Raw genomic sequence first — 16,494 nt, 5'->3', positions numbered from 1 at the left:
AGCTGTTGAGCACAGATCAAACTCAGTACGTTTGTACTCTAATGTGCCCAAGTTCCACATAACATTACTTGATAGTCATTAAAGGATGAAATTGAATTTTAATAATGTAATATCATCATTTTTGCAACTACTTAATAACCTTAAAATGACTCTAAAACATCACTCCTGATCGTGTGGTCTGTTTCTTGCAGGTGTTCAAGGATGTTAGCAGAAGTGATTTTAATGAAACAAGGCATTTGTGCAAAAAGGCACTATCTCATGAATAAAAGTATAAACCAGGTTATGGGTAAAATTACCACATAAAATGTAAAACATTTCTCTGTAAGAAAGGCGTGCCTCAAAAGAGTAAAAATTCCTTTCAGCTCAAGTAAGAGATTAATAACCCTGCCTTTGAACATGATGCCTTACATTTCTAATAATATAGTCCTTTTGGGGATTGCTCTCTTCTGTATTTGGACGTGGGTTCTGCCTGTTTTGAAACTGCCTTCCACAAATCTCACAGTTCATCTTATTTCTAAAATGCAGCGGCAATAACGTTACCATCTCTTTATTTTCACGGAAAAGAAGGAATTTAAATAGTATGAAATCTCAAAAATAATGACTAACACTTTACGGGACAATAAAACTATTTATTGGATACCAGGCTGTTAGTGAAACAGAAATATTAGTTTTTGATTGTGACTTCTTAAAGCTGGATCAAACAGTTTTTGACCACTGTGTGAGTGTCACATGTAGCTAGCAAACTAAAATCTGTATAGCTGTATTTGTAAGTTACTGGAAAATAACAAGGACATGAAAGGGCAGAGGAGAAGTGACTTCTACTTCTGGGGTGTTGTACATTTCCTTTCCTTTTCTTTGGATGTCTTTTGATGCCTTGTTTTTCACTGCAAAACAGGGTCACTGTGAATCCAAGTTGGCTGGTGCTGCGAGGGAGCAAACTACTAGGAAACTTTTCAGTGCCATCTTTCAAGCTAGTGGGTGAGTGTGGCGTATTCTTAACATGGGTTTTGTAGAGTCTTACTTTAATTTGAAAGCTTAAGCAGACTGCACAGCGCACAACACATTCATTTGGGTATGCTAGGATGTAGGATTTTGGTTCCAGCTGTGCTTCTTTTTTCTCAGTATTCTAATTTGTATCAAAGGTTTTCCTTACTGGTGTTTTATTTCCACACTGTTATACCATTCGCTGTTCTGTGAGTCAAAAATTCTAGTTAGACATTTGTGAATTTTTATGCTCCGGTGATTTTATTCTGCGTTCCATACAAACCAATGGATTTCATTAGGAACATCTGCACCTGTACGTAACTGTGCCCAAAATCTGCCTTGATACTATTAGAAAAAGCTGCATCTTCTTGAAATTTCCTATATTATCTCATGTCACATGATGCCTACGTTGACCTTGGAGTGGGAGGGATTAAAAGGTTTTATTCACGAGTATCAGCAAAGACAGACCAAAAACACCATTCAACCACTCCGTAGGTCCATGAAATAAAACTAGGCCAAGTTATTTTTATGTTTATTTCATTATAGCTTACCAGGGTGCGATGTGTGAAAAAATCAGCGGGGTGCAAACAGAGGTGCAAACAACAATAAACCCATTTCTGATGGTGTTGTTTGCACCATAGACTGTTCTCACGTTGCATCACTTTACTTAGAGATGGTCAGTATTTCAGACCCATAAATTACAACTTAGCTGACCTGTGCTGTATCTTCTTTATAATCCCATTTTGCTAAAAATCTGATTAATTCTTTATAGCTGAAATTCCCTAGCATGGCAATTTGAAGCAAGAAAGTCCTTGGCTGTGATCCACAGTGATAGTGTATGAAATGAGCACATCCACTGACTCGGCCTACTTCTTATTCCCCAAGACAAGAGAGAGCCTTCACATGAACAGCCAGATAGCAGGAGCACACAGGCTCATATCATACAGCTTTCCCTTAACAATATGGAAAAATAGTCTGGCTGTCTTTTGTGTGTCTGTGTGTATTTTTGAGGGGAGGTGTTTGTTAGTATGGCAACATTTCTTTCACAGTGCTGAGTGTACGTGCTTTTGTGCCTGTGTGTTCATGCATACGAGCACCAGCACCTTCTAAACACTGCTCTTTGTTTGAATGTGTGCGTGCTTGTATGTGCTTGTGCAGCACGCTGTAGAAAGAGCACCATTTGTTTCTGTGCGTTTGCCCTCCTGTGCATACAATACACATGTAAAAAGGGGATGAGATCAATGGTCTCTAGTGTGACTGCCATGAGGTCATGTGGGCCAGCTGAAGGACAGACTGTCTAACCACTCAGCAACTGTGGTGCCATATAAATGAGTGTGAAAATACTTATGTGAATACTTACTTGTACTAATGTGTTTTACAATGTTTTCGTTTTTCTTTTCTTTTGCAAAAGCTGTACATTGGAGCTATGATCTGCTATTTTTCTGGGGAACATTGTGATTACGGCAACTTAAATATGGTTAGGTTATGATCACTAAAATGCTTGCTTAAACATGCATTAACTGACATTTTTAGCCTGTTGGGGGCAGCAGAAACAAGCAGTGAACACATCACTTACGTACTAGAATCTCGTAAGTTGATATGACAAACCTAGAAAACAGTTGTTTATTTTTTCACACAGCTTCTGTTCATTAGCTCGTTACTAACTTTGTCTTTCTGCCATTTTGTGCCAAGCAGGTAATGTACGGTAGATTTTTAGAGGTTTTGGCTGAAAACAGTTGCCTGCTCGGGCAGAAAAGGATGGAATGAGAGTGATGAGAGTGAATCAAAGCAATAAACTTATGAGCTGAAAGATGCTTAGAGCTGAGGGGATAATTCTTATAGTTTATCACATTTGTATGGATGATTCAGTATGGTGTCCCGCATGAAAGTGTGGCATAGGGCAATCCAAAAGTCCAACCTCCACACCCTTAGATTCCGCCTTACTCCATATTGGGAGCACAACTTGCTCCATCTCCATTGGAGGTGGATTGTGAGATTCAAAATTGTCCAACATATATGTAATTTCTATGGATGCTGGGCTGGAAGTAGTGTGCAAAAAAGAAAGTCAAGTGAGGACAGGTGTACTACCTGTGTGTGTGTGTGTGTGTGTGCACGGTCATGGCATGGTGTGTGTGTTCATTTGTAGGCTACACACGCCCACCCCTGTGTACTTGCTCTATTTACAGAGTCCTGCAGTGTCTTACCTTCCTTTGTTTGTCCTTGACATTGACAAATCCTCTCTGTACATTTTTTTCTAATCTATAATGCTACCTGAGTTATTTTATCGCAATACGTCACTGTATAAAACCGGACAAGTAAATCTAAAGGCATCAGCTGTCATGGAAGAAAATGCTGCAGAAGGGTGCACACCAGCAGAGTATGAGTTAAAGTGATGGGGTGGATAATATAGATGCCCTTTGGGATGCTGCAAAAGACAGATATTAATACAGTCTCTGAAACATGCTGCAATTGTTTCCATGTTCTTGTAGCAACCGGGTGCACTTTACTGAAACAACCAAACAATACAGAATGGCTTTTATGGACTTGGAATGGAAAAGTCCATTCAAGTGGTAGCAGTAATGATGAGACCAATGAAAAGGAAAAAGCAGAAGAGGAAGAAAAATGCAGCGGCTAACTTGCTTGATATGATACTGCTTTCTTACCCATTTTTTTTTAGCTTTTGATTAGAATGTCATCAAGTCATTTAATGACATGACACGAGTTTTGCTGTTTCAGCTGGTTTTATGTCCTCTTCATCCTTAATACTGAACTTGTTGTTTTCTCAGACAGCACTGAGTCAGACTAGGTATATTAGGTGTGTTTTTTTTTGTGACAGCTTTTGATAGGGGTGTCATTCAGGTATGGGAATTCAATGGTTTGCGAGCGAGGCTGTTTTTAAGTGGCACTTGTTTCATCTACATTGTGTGTGCGCTCTTAAACGTGTTAGTGTGTGTGTGAATATTTCTGCGTATGCGCATTTCCTTGCCCGTCATTTTACTTGTGAATGTAGAGAGAGTTGCCATGGGAACTATGACATCTGTGACGCCACGTGATTTTATCCATCATTCTCAAAAAAAAAAAAACCCACTTTATTGTCAGTGGTCCATAGTCTCTCTCCAGCTGTGAGTGATTTGTTTGAGTGCTGCCCAAGAAGATGGGCCACTTTTATAATTCTGTTTCATATACATTTAGCTTAAAAGTCTTCCGTTTGCAACAGAGATGTATTTGGAAATTTGTGTTGGCAAGAGGGACGCTGTACCCCTTTCCTTGTCTTTTTTTCCCTGAGATTCAGTTTCTCTCAATGGCACACGACATATTTTAAATGTTGTCAACAAATGTTGGACTTTATTCTGAAATATTGCTGGCCGTCCAGTCAAGAAGTAGAGTGTGAATTAAAGAGATGTACACTAATGTGGGAATTAGTGAGCTTTAGAGGTGCTGGTAGGCAGATTTTGTTACCTTTGGGCAGGGTTGGGTTCACTGTTTCCCCATTTCCAGGTTTTGTGTTAAGCTAAGCTACTGACGTGTAAGTGGTATTGATCTTCTCATCCAACTTTTGACCAAAAAAAACAAATAAACATATTCCCCTTTAACAGACCTGTGCAGCAGTGTCTTTGGAGAATTTCCTTGTGTCCAACAATCCACTGGTGCCAGTGCAGCTTGTCTAAACATGTACCAACTCACATCAACATGTTCATTTGTGCATGTGCAGAGCAACACACACGGTCCCTGCTGTAGCCCTGAGGGAGGCAGAGAATTTGTTAAAGGAAAACCCATTCCATAATGCAAGTGTTCACCCATGCACACTCACAAAAGAGCCAAAAAACCACTGGTGAGCTTGCACCTGAGAGCCTCTGACCCACATAGGGCCACGTGCATGATGTGCCCCACTTTTCCACTTGGTGGTGCATCATTAACTCACTGTCTACTGTCCCCAAGTTGCGGTCCCTTGCTCACCTGAGCTCACATTATCATTCAAGGTGAGTGCAGAAGCGCACCGCTCATAGACACACACACAAACACAAAACACTGACACGATACCATCAGATTACTCAGAGCTTTTTCTCTCCTGCTCTGACTTCAGATTTTGTCATAATCACACTCACAGAGCCCTTGGTGTTTGCCAGTATCAAAGTGGTTTCCTGGGGTACTAAAGTGCACACTGTCTACCATTTTAGCCACTGTGTTGCCTCAGCTACTGACACACGTACAGTGCCTCCTTCTCTCTCTCTCTCTTTTACTCTCTCTACATCTCTCTCTCTCTTTCTCTCTCTCTCTCTCATACACATGCTGGCTCTTTTCTGCTTTCAGTCTCCGCTCCCACTGTCTCATTCTCTCATTCCCTCTTCCCACTCTGTTCTTTCCTCCTCCTCTTTGCCTTTCCTTCTTTTTCTCTCACACACAGACATACAGACACACATACACACGCACGCACGCACACACGCATGCACATACTCTCTCTCTCGTTCTATCTCTCTTCTGTCTTTCCCTCTCCTCGTATCCACCGGCAACAGCGCTGAGCAACCTCCCTCACCGAGCCAGTGGATCCCTTCACTTGAGTAATTAGCCTTGAAGTGCTGTTGAAGATCATCATATTTAGCTTAGCGACCTAGCAGCAGTGTGCAGACAGATATAGACTAGGCTGGCTGGAGGCTGGGCGCCTGGCAGTGGGCAAGCTCTCTATCTCTCTCTATTCACACTCAGTGCCGAGGGCTTCTCAGTGGCGGAGCGGCGGAAGTGAGAGGTGGTTTTGCTTTGAAAGAGACTAGAAGGGGAAAAGAGAGAGAAGCGGAGCTGAGACCACAACGAAACCACAGAATGGGAGTCCGCTGCAGGAGCAAATCCTCCTAGAGAAGGAGATTCGGAGGAAGCAGTGGTCACTGTGCAGCAGCACCGCTTGCAACATACAAAGATTTAAGGTGAGAGTTTTTCAAACCAGTTACTGTACTGCTTTTTCTAGTGGTTCCTTTAGGAAAGAGATTGTTCCTGAATATATGTGTGTGAGTGTGTGTTCATGAGAGAGAGAGAGAGTGAGAGAGTGTGAGTGTGATTGTGCATCTCTATGACCCACATTGTTGAACCTGAGGTGCAGCACAGCAGGAATTTTGTGCAGGATGTTATTCCCCCTGTCTCACACACACACACACACACACACACAGACATCAGCTGTGTGGCACCACTTGTTGGACCGACATCCAAGTCGACATGTAATGAATTTTGGAAAAATGGTCACTTGGGTGTGCGCTCACATGTGTGTGAATGAGCCTGTGCATACAAGTGTATAAATATCAGTCTCTGTAAATGTGTGTGTGTGCACCTGTGTGTGTGTGTGTGTGTGCCAGTGAAATAGTGAGTTGGTCTTTTGTTTGCTGCGGTGCCAGTGCGAGCCTTAAGGATGCACATCATAGTGAGCGACATGGACAGCAGCATAAGAGACAATCAGTCACACCAGCATCATGCCTGATTGCTTCTCACTGCTTTGGAAGATGGGTGCATAAAAGAAGACCCAAATACAGCAGACATCCTTCTGTGTGTGTGTGTGTGTGTGTGTGTGTGCACAATACAATCCTTTTATCTTCTGCTGCAACTTGTTCAATCCGTTCTCTCTTTACTTAGTATCAATGAACGCTGTTAAACCAATGGAAGCATTTAAAAGCTGTTGCTGCGGCTTGACCATAGTAGAAGCTTATATTTACACTGGTGTAGTGGGATTATAGTGGGATAGTGTTTCCCATGAGGCAGATTGGCGGTGGTGGAGAAAGAGGGGTGAAAACAAGTATATGAACCACAGTATGAATAATTAACACACTTAAACATAGTAAATGTAGCCTGTACTGCTCTGTGTGTGTGTGTTTGTGTGTGTGTGTGTGTGTGTGTGTGTGTGTGTGTGTGTATTTGTACATGTCCCTTCGGCTTAACATAGCACAGTGCATAGACAGAAATACAAACAGACATTGTGGTGAGATTTCTGAAGGAAAGTCTTTGACATTTTGACCATTTGTGGCCACAAACACGTCTCATGCAAAGCTATAAATAGAGCACCATGATGATAAATCTGTGACGTGGAACAGGAACCGCCAGATAATTGAAGTTCAAGTTTGTGGACACTGTGACAGCACCTGGGGTGATTTTGTGGAAATGATGATATATGATCTGCATTGAAGAGACCATTATTCTGGAGCTGTGCAGTACAGACAGGTGCATCGCTGGTGTGCAGGTTGATTCACAAATTGTATACACAGTTTAAAAGTTTGAATACAATTTTTTTTGGCTGTCGGCTTGTTGCTGGTTCAGAAGGCCGGAAATCTTCGATAACGTGTTAACAAGCTAAAATTTCCTCTTCGATTAAGCTGTTCCAGAGGTCTAAGCAAATTCAGGTTTCTGGGAGTATTACATCTTTAATGCTTTAGTTAATGCATATACTGTCATGCTCTTTAAAGCATGTTCCAACAGTATTTAATAGGAATCTTTTCCTGCTCTTCTTCCATGAAAATATATAGACTTTCTATCTTCATCATGAATGACAGATGATGTATTTTTTTGTGTTTGTGTTAACAGGAATGAATCATTCAACTTTTCCTTACTCTTTTATTTATTATTCAGGAAATGTGCTTTGTAGGATTAGGCTCATTTCATCATGAAAACTTCTGTCATTGTTTCTTCTTTTGGATTTAGCATTTTATGACATTGTTAATAGGTATTCAGGTGCTCTATGAAGACATGGACCCATTCCAACCTTGTGAAGTGGCTTCCTCCCCTCTCACACATAACGACCATTGATTGGGGAAAGGGCTGACAAGGCAGCAGAGATTTGCCCTCAGCCATAAAGTCAGCGAGATAATTGTTGTCAAGGAGATGAGGGAATAAGCTCGATATCTGAGAGGAAAACCAATTGCTGTTTGAATGAATAAAATGATATTGAAGATTGCTGAGGGCTTTTTCTCTATGATTAACAACATCATGATTTCAAAATTTGCATTTGCTGTTTGATTCAAAGAGGATCTTTATTTGAATGCCTTTTGAAGCGCCCCTCAACTTAAAAAGGCAGAGGCTCATTTTATTTAGCATGAGTGCACTCATTTCCATGTCGGCGATCCCTGAGCATCTCATAAGCTGGCCTTCCAGCTCTAACGTTCATCGGCATCTCTTCCCTTGTTTCCTCCTGTTCTCACTTTTGGGGCTGAAGTTGTTTTTCCTTCAACTTCTACCTGTTATTCCCCCCCAATCACTGTTATTTCCCATTGCTGAGTCTGCTGGCTTTCACCCCACCCTCTTTACTTCTGAAGAGTCTCCGAACGTCTGCATCATGACTTTGCCTCTCTCTTATCTCTTTCTGTCAGGCTTTTGTTTTTGATCATCGCTCCTCTGTTTCCACTCTACTTCTCCTCCTTTCAACCTCATTTCCCCCCCAAATTCTTTAGATTGCCTCCCTGTACTTGTGTGTGTGTGTGTGGGCGTGTATGTGTGCCTGTGTTTGAGCATTTTTGATGTATCCTGCTGAAGGTATCTTTGTGGGCATCTCAGCATATGGGTGAGTGAGTTTGTGTGTGGGGGGATAAATTTAGGTGTGCGTTTGCATAAAAAAGGTATTATAAAAGGATTCCGTCTTCATGCTCAGACATGATTAATGGTAAAATTGACAACATGAAGCTTGGGGGCTGTCAGCACCATTGAAGGTCCCTGGTTTGCACATTATGAACTCCAGGTGTAAGGTGTATTCACTCTAATTGAGTGATTGAAGATCTTAACCATAATGGGACACATGTTGTTTCTGTTGTTCACTGTGAAGGTTTGATTTCACACCAGTGGTGCCACATTTGTGAGTCTCTGAAAAGCACATCCTTGAGCTGATCTATTGATAATGAGTGAAACTCTCAGACAGAGAAACTCAGCTCAGTCACAAGATCAATGCCAACATTTTTTTTCTTCAAAATTTGTATTCCTGTGCAACACTTATACATGGCAACTACACTATTGTTAAAGTTAAGGTTATGCAACAAGTAACTGCAAGTAATCACATGCAGTCGACTCATCCAATATGAATTTAATTGCTACACACAGCTGTGTTGCCTCGCATCACCTGGGAGCTGGGAGCAGCATCAGTGTAATGCACATGGAGTTTAAACTGGTTCTGCCAAGTGACATCGTTCTGTGTGCACAGGGCCTCATAGAAGTTTTACTCAAGTTTATTTCAGCCAATAACCATTGAGGCAAATATTCCAAATTACCAAAACACACAGATACTCGACAAGATATCTATATATATCTATATATATCTATATATATCTATATCTATCTATATCTATATATCTATATATATCTATATATATCTATATATATATGTATATCTATATCTATATATATATATGACTCTTAAGACTATGAAACTCTCTCACTAAGATTTACTCTGAGCCAGGCACTGAATATAAATAGACCACTATTTACACTCTTGTATCACACTGAACTCAGAAGACTGTATAGTGACTCATTGTAGTCACAAATTTGAAACTAATGAAGTGACTAAATTGAGGTGGCAGCCAGGTCTCTTTCTTTGCACATAAGTCACACCAATTGTTGTCTACAGCCAGAAGTAGCTGAATGTTAGTTCAGAATCACCCCAGACTTCTCTCACGGTGTCAGCAATGCTGGCACCAAACATAACAGATCAAATGTGGTAGACTGAAGCTTTACAATGACCTTTGACCCCACAGATGATCGACAGTCAGCTATCGGCACAAAGGAGGGCGATGAGGAACCTACCTGGAGACCGAGGCCAGCAGAAGACCAGCACCTATATCGTGCCCTGCTTCCTCTTTGTGGAGGTGAGTGTTTGGACATATGTTATTCAAACTCTCCTCTGACAATCTGAGCCTGATCTGACCTGAACATTGAAAATGTATTCAAAATGGTTCATTCCTTTCTTTTGGTAGTGATGGCCTTACAGTTGAAGGCAATATTTGTCATATTTTGGTCTTTACACAGATCTAGAGTCAGAAATCTCAAGCTTTCATGTTTTGATATTGTGGACAAAGCTGTGTGCCACAAGCTGTGCAAAATCCTGCATGGTTTTTATGTGAAAGTGAGTGGAAGTGTACTCTCCAGGTGTCGGAGATTTTAGAAACCTCTGGGATGTTGGAGTCACGCAGGGCAAACTGATGGACAAATGAAAGCACATTTTACAGTCTACTGCCTGTGAATATTCTCCCTCCTCTTTCCTTCCTTTTCTCCCACATCTCTTTCTTCCATCATTTCACATGTTTCTCACTGCAGATTATCAACAATGAGTGTCAGTTGGGAAACTGTATGAATTAGCAAACTCTGTTTTCAATTCACTGACTCCCAAAAGAAGTGATTGATTTGATTAAATTGTCACAATGGGGTAATTACCCTCAGTCCATGAATCACTTAGTGATAACATTCAGCGGGAGAGAGAAGGGATTTATCGCTAAGGTATTCTTGCAACAAAGGCGCTCTCGAGTGACCTTTTTGTTCGTAACCTCCTCGATTCCTTTCCTCTCTCTGCTCTTCTGCTCTTCCCACGACTCTTCTCTTCCCTGTAATCCTTAAATGACCTGGTGGAGCGCTCATGGCCCCAGCTACATTTCCTAATTAATTGGCCTAATTAAGAACGGAAACCCAATTAGCCTGTGCTACCGCTAACACGTTCCAAGCCTGCAGGTCATCAGAGCTACGACGATACTGCAGCGATACCTGAATGAGCTGAATTTGCTGATTTTTGTAGCACTAGCTACAAGTCTTTGCTTTTGAAATCGGCCTAAAAATGTGTTGTTACGTTCTTTTGTGGGTTAAAATATTAAAGTTTAAGGTTGGTGGAAACTGTTGAGTCAAATGGTGGCACAGAAAGTTGACCGGGTAACTGAGAAGTTCAGATTTTGCAATAACAGATATAGCCTACAGGCAAATAAGAGAGCTGAGGATAGATATGAAGGTTTTTCTGTCCTACCAGACGGAGACAGACTTAAGTAAATACAAATCTTGTGAAAAGTTATCATTCAAAAAGTTTCAAGTGCAAACTATCTTTAGCAAACTACATCTCTCTTTAGTTCACCTGCAGTAGCGGCCAGCTACTGCAGCTAGATTCAGCTGAATCTCCTGAAGGATTTCCTTCAACCTTGCTTTTCTTCTCCTTCTTTGTACTCATTCACTCATTCACAACATCCTCATGAGATCACACTATAGCTTTTTCATCTGCTCTTTGTGCCACATCCAGCACACGAATCCTACACTATTTCCTCATAACAATACTCTTCAACGCACCTCTGTTACCGGTGCATCTCTTTATAGCACAAATATCCCACAATCCCCGCAGGTTTACGCACGGTCTTAAGCTTGCTTTTATTTTCCCTCATTGTGCTTTGGTATTGGCTCATTCTTAGCATCCTCTTGAGGACTTGTTATAATGATTTTGCAGCTTTCTAATTTTTTCACAGTGCGTCTATAATATCTCTAGGCTTGTATCTGTCAGTGGTGCTCCTCCCCTCTTCCAGTATTCTCTTTGACGGTCTCTTGAGTACTGGCCAGTCACTCTTTTCATGCCGATCCTCCTCATCACTCCTCTCCAGCACTTATTCCCTTGAGTAATTACATCTTTTGCACCATGGATCTCTCCATTATTCCCCTTAACATATAAAGCTTCATCTCCTCCTCCCACTCAGAAGTCTGTCTGCCATTGCAAAGACCTCCATTCTCCTAATTTCTCCTCAACACCTCTCAACTCCATCTTCATCTTTCCTCATGGGCTCTCCAGCATTTCTTCTTATTTCTTTTCATTCCTCCTCCTGTTTCCATTCACCTCCTCCACCTTTTCATTCCTTCTCAGGCCAAGCAGACCTTGTCCTTAGCAGACCTTGTCCTCATGTTCACCTCATATTGCAGACCAGAGGGCAACATCATCAGCATCACCGCACCTGGGGAGGGTGTTTCTTCCTGTGACCTTAATCACCCCTTCCTCCAGGGGCGTGTCTATTGTTTTAATTTGCTCAAACACCACCAGAGATGTGATGAGGAGAATCCTGTTTGACTTTAATCACTATAGATGCACCTGAATGAATCTCTGTGCTTTGCAGTAGTTTAATAAAGGGCATTTTTAAATTCCACCCCCCCCCCCCCTCTGCTGTGCTCATACTGAAGCAGCTTGCTGTAGCATAGCTCCCCCCGGAGGGCACTCAATCCTTTGTTGTTACATTAGCATCTCATTACCCATTTCTTTTCAATTCAAACGCCCAGTCTCATTCCTCTTCCTCTCTTGTGATCTTGTTGCCGATTCCCTCTCTCTTTCCCTCTCTTTCCTCACAATCTAGATCTCTATCTCTCCCTGTCTGTTGCTCTCTGTTTCCTCTTCCTTCATCTGTGTGACGATGGCCTTTTTCCTCAGTTCCACTGTCAGTTCACTGCTCCTTTTTAAGTTAAGACTTGTCTACCGTCTTTAACTTTGATTACTGTATCTCTCTTTCCCTCTGTTCACACTTTCCATGTTTCTCCCCCCACCCCTACGCCCGTCTCTGTCTAGTCATCGTTTTCTTCTCACACTCGATTAAAATGTGAGAATGATTTTTTTACAATTTCACTTATAGCAACGCGGGATGAAAACAGTGTAATGGGAAGTAGATCAGTCTTTCTTTCTCTCCCCTCTCCCTCTGTATCTTTCACTCCTCTCTCTTGTTTTCACTCCATGATACCGCTGTCGCTGCCGTCATGCTGTGAAGCCTCACAAGAGACTTGTCTGGGGCCTAACAGAGGCACTGCTTCAAAGGACCCTCTTTAAAAAGTCATTTTGATACAACTGATTCCTGACTCTCTTTAGACGCTAGTGGGTGGGAGGAGGGTTGTGAGTTGGTGTGATCAGGGCAAGGCAGGCCTGCTGCGAAAATCTGCACTGAAGCTGAGTTACAGAGTACTCAACTACAAGTTGGACTCTGAGCGGATCTCACTGAGCGTACAACTTGTAGCCACAAATAGTAGTGTGGGATCAGCTGTAACAATAGTAAGATGAGATAATAATTACTGTTAACTGTTAGTGGATGTACTGTACCTACTAATTCATGGCACCCAGCCATTGCAGTGTGTATCCAGGCTTCCCAGCTTTGCTGTTCAGCCTCGACTGCCAGTTTAGAGTAGCTTCTTCCTCTCCGCTCCTTCCTCATGCCTTGTTGGCTGCATCCTCCTGTGGCACAGTGAGTTCTGTAAAGTAAACAGACTGCTGAGCATTAGACCACATAATATTTCAGTTCTGCGGCCTGTGCTGTCTCTGATGATACTTTAAGGTGTTAGTTCATCTCTGCCTACAGCTCTCACTTCCTAGCTTCCCTGTGGATGCCCTAATTTGTGCCTGCTCAGTAATTTCTGCCTTGTCAGCTGTATTTCCCTCTAGACTTTTTTCTTTGTTTCATGTTAAAAAAAAAAAAAAAGTCTGATACATAGGTTTCTGGCTAATTAACACATTTGTTTTATGTCCATTCTTGGAATACAGCATCTGCTTGAGCAAGATAAAACAGTTTTTTGGTTATGTTTAGGCACTTGGTTAACAGGGAACTCCACCAATTTTACAATAAATTTTAAAGTGTTTTCACGTGAGTCAGCGTCGATTGTAGCCAAAGATGACAAGTAAACAAGCAAACCTTGGCGTGTGGAGTTACAAAGAAGTGAGTTTACCAGACTTCTGTAGCTTTCTCCTTATCTCAGCTTGAGGCTACATTAGCCGCTACAAGCATAACACACCCAAATGTGACTGACAGGAAGGATTAGACACAACATGTTTACTTTAATAACATGTAAGTCTAAAAATGTTCCTCTAACTTTAACCAAAGTGCTCTTGTTGTGCAAACTTAACCACACGTTGGACTCAGTCTCCAGTGTAAAAATCCCAATCCACCCTGACCAGCTACATACGTCTTGTGCATGACACACCTTAGTTTTTTTTTCCTTTCAGAAAAACATTGCCACTGAGCATATTCCAACACAAAGTAATTGCATTTCTTACATGCCATATTTGGCAAAATTAGCATACAAATTTAATCTCTAGGTGGCACAGTTACTCCTAATGGTTACAAACCAAACTTCTGTTTTGTTTCATCTGTCTTGTTGCTGATCATAGGGCTTTACCATGCTTGATTTTGCTGCCAAGTTCACTGATTCCAGAAAACAGTTACCTTGCTTGTTGACAGGAAATGTGCTGCTGTGTGTGCACACGGATGGCCTCTGGCATCTTCTATCGCGTTTGGTTTTGGTTTGAAGGCAGCATCATATAGGTTACTCCTATAATGAATAGCATTCTAAATGCATCAAGCCAACAGTTCCCTACAACAAAGAGTCTTCCTCTCTGCATGTGCTTACTTCATCCATATTCCCCACTGGGTTTGACACTGCCAGAGTACATCTTCTACCTCCAGGCAACACATTTGTTGTATGTGTTTACTCTTTTCTAAAGACGGTTTGTTCCAGACAGTTTTACTTGCGCCAAGACCAAGACCCCCCAACCAAACTGTGCTCACAATTTCTCCATTAGTTCTCCATTTCATAATAACTCCAGATTTACTTTACAAAGTTATACTGTGATGTAGGAGCAGCTCTTCTCATACAGCAGCCCTTCAAGCTATTTCCTAATGTGCAGCTAATGATTTTTTTAACTTCTCTTTAACCTCTTTATGGGCAATTTATACACCATCACCATCTCTTATTACCACATACAGAAACAGCAAAGGTACATGAGAATATAATTTAGTTTTCATCACGTCCCCTGAACAAATTACCGTATGCTGGAATATCTCATAGATGAATTCTCTGTTAGTTTTCACACACACACACACACACACACACACACACACACACACACACACACACACACACACACACACACACACACACACACACACACACACACATTGCCATAAAGACACAGTAACATCTCACTCTCATATTATTCTCTCCCTAGTTTTCCCCTCATTATCTCCATGAATAGCACCTGCCTCCCTGTCTGCTGCACTGGGATTTCTCTGCACTCTGGGTGGATGTTTGAAACACTTGTTAGCTGGTTGCTTCCCACCTGTTATCACTTTAGGCAGGGAGCGATGGATGAGAGACCCTGTATATCACAATATACTGTAGGTTCATATCATCTGTGAATATATTGAATACAGTAGTCTATCTAGGCTGCAGTGCTGGGGCCACATTATCTTATCAAAAAATAGAAATATAAGATCCATGCTGGAGTAAGTCCCTAAAATAAAATTGCTGATGTAAGATGTAATCTTTGCTTTTGCTCCTCTCTGAGCTGCGTGCAATTATAGGATTAAGAAATGCAGACTGATCCTCTCTGCTGCCCGTGATGCATGTTGCTGTGAATGAGGTCAGATAAACGCCGAAATTGTAACAGAAGAGTCTAATATCAGAATCAAGATAATAATCAACAGTTTATGAAATTGGCTGAAGGAATAATTTCACTAACAAGTCAAACTTGTTAGGGAAATTATTCCTTTTTCCAGCCAAAACTGCAAAAGCATTAAAAAGATGCAGCTCTCTTTATTTATGAAAAAAATAGAATAAAAATAATGATAATAATACATGCTAAGACTTTATACATGTAAGTAGAGAGCTTTGGAATGAAGACCTTTAATTGCACTGTAGGGTTTTATTCAGGAAACATGTTTGCGTGTGTTTGCCTGCATCTCCTTTTATTCTCCCCTGTTTGTAAGATGCGGGGGCATGTGTGCTTGAGGACTGGGGATTTTGTAGAATTGTGTGATTGTTCTTTGGTGTGCAGCAGCGTACATTTAAATGTGCTATTCAGGGATATGTAGTCCACTGGAGGAAGCTCTGCGTGTATCTATCTGCTGTAAAGAGAGGGAGAAGTGAAAGGAGGGAAAAATGAGTGAACGCAGTCAGGGATGTGGAACAGATGCTCTAGATACAGAGTGTGTATGTGAGAGAGTAGATACATAGGCTTTTGACAGTGACGATGATTGAGAGACGTGGAAGGAAATGCAGCAAGAAAGGGGGAGACACAGCGAGCGTGGGCTTTAAAATGATTGAGAAACGATGTTTTTTGACAGATAACAGAGGAGGAAAAAAAAGGAAACTGATGAATTTAAGATAAACAAGACTCTGTGATAAAATACACCCAGTAATCAGACAAACAAAAGAGCTGGAAGATGAGAGAGGGAGAAGGAGGGGAGGGCATGTGGGTGCCCTAAAAGATGAATGCCTGCTTTGATCCGCTTCCTTTCCCTTGTTCCCTCTTTGTATTTTACCTTTCTCTCCACTTCACCCTCCTTCAGTATCTCATATATCCTCATTTACTCTCTTTCACCTTCTCTCCCCTGTTGTTTTCTCCTCTCCGCCGCCTCTCTAAGATTTATTTCCCAGTGGCACGCTTGGCTTTGCCCTGCCACATTCTGTGTTATACTAATGTCTCGTTAACAGTTTTATCTGTCTGTTTATCTTTTCCCACTTTCCCTCTGCTGCCTCTCCCAGTCCTCTCTTTAAGGCTCTGCC

The 16,494-nt window shown here is 41.6% G+C and overlaps 1 protein-coding gene across 1 annotated transcript in view; it reads left to right on the top strand.

Moving 5' to 3' along the window:
• Positions 1 to 16,494, top strand: part of LOC121181390 (phospholipid phosphatase-related protein type 5-like) — a 47,994-nt gene that overhangs the window by 212 nt on the left and 31,288 nt on the right. Inside the window, exons 2-3 of the mRNA XM_041037338.1 lie at positions 896 to 978; positions 9,696 to 9,806. Coding sequence (XP_040893272.1) covers positions 9,696 to 9,806 — 111 coding nt within the window. The 5' untranslated portion in view covers positions 896 to 978. The remainder of the gene's footprint in view (positions 1 to 895; positions 979 to 9,695; positions 9,807 to 16,494) is intronic.

The sequence above is a fragment of the Toxotes jaculatrix genome, chromosome 4 (genome assembly GCF_017976425.1).
Source record: "Toxotes jaculatrix isolate fToxJac2 chromosome 4, fToxJac2.pri, whole genome shotgun sequence".
NCBI classification, from domain to species: Eukaryota; Metazoa; Chordata; class Actinopteri; family Toxotidae; genus Toxotes; species Toxotes jaculatrix.
This window is presented reverse-complemented; position numbering and strand designations above follow the sequence as displayed.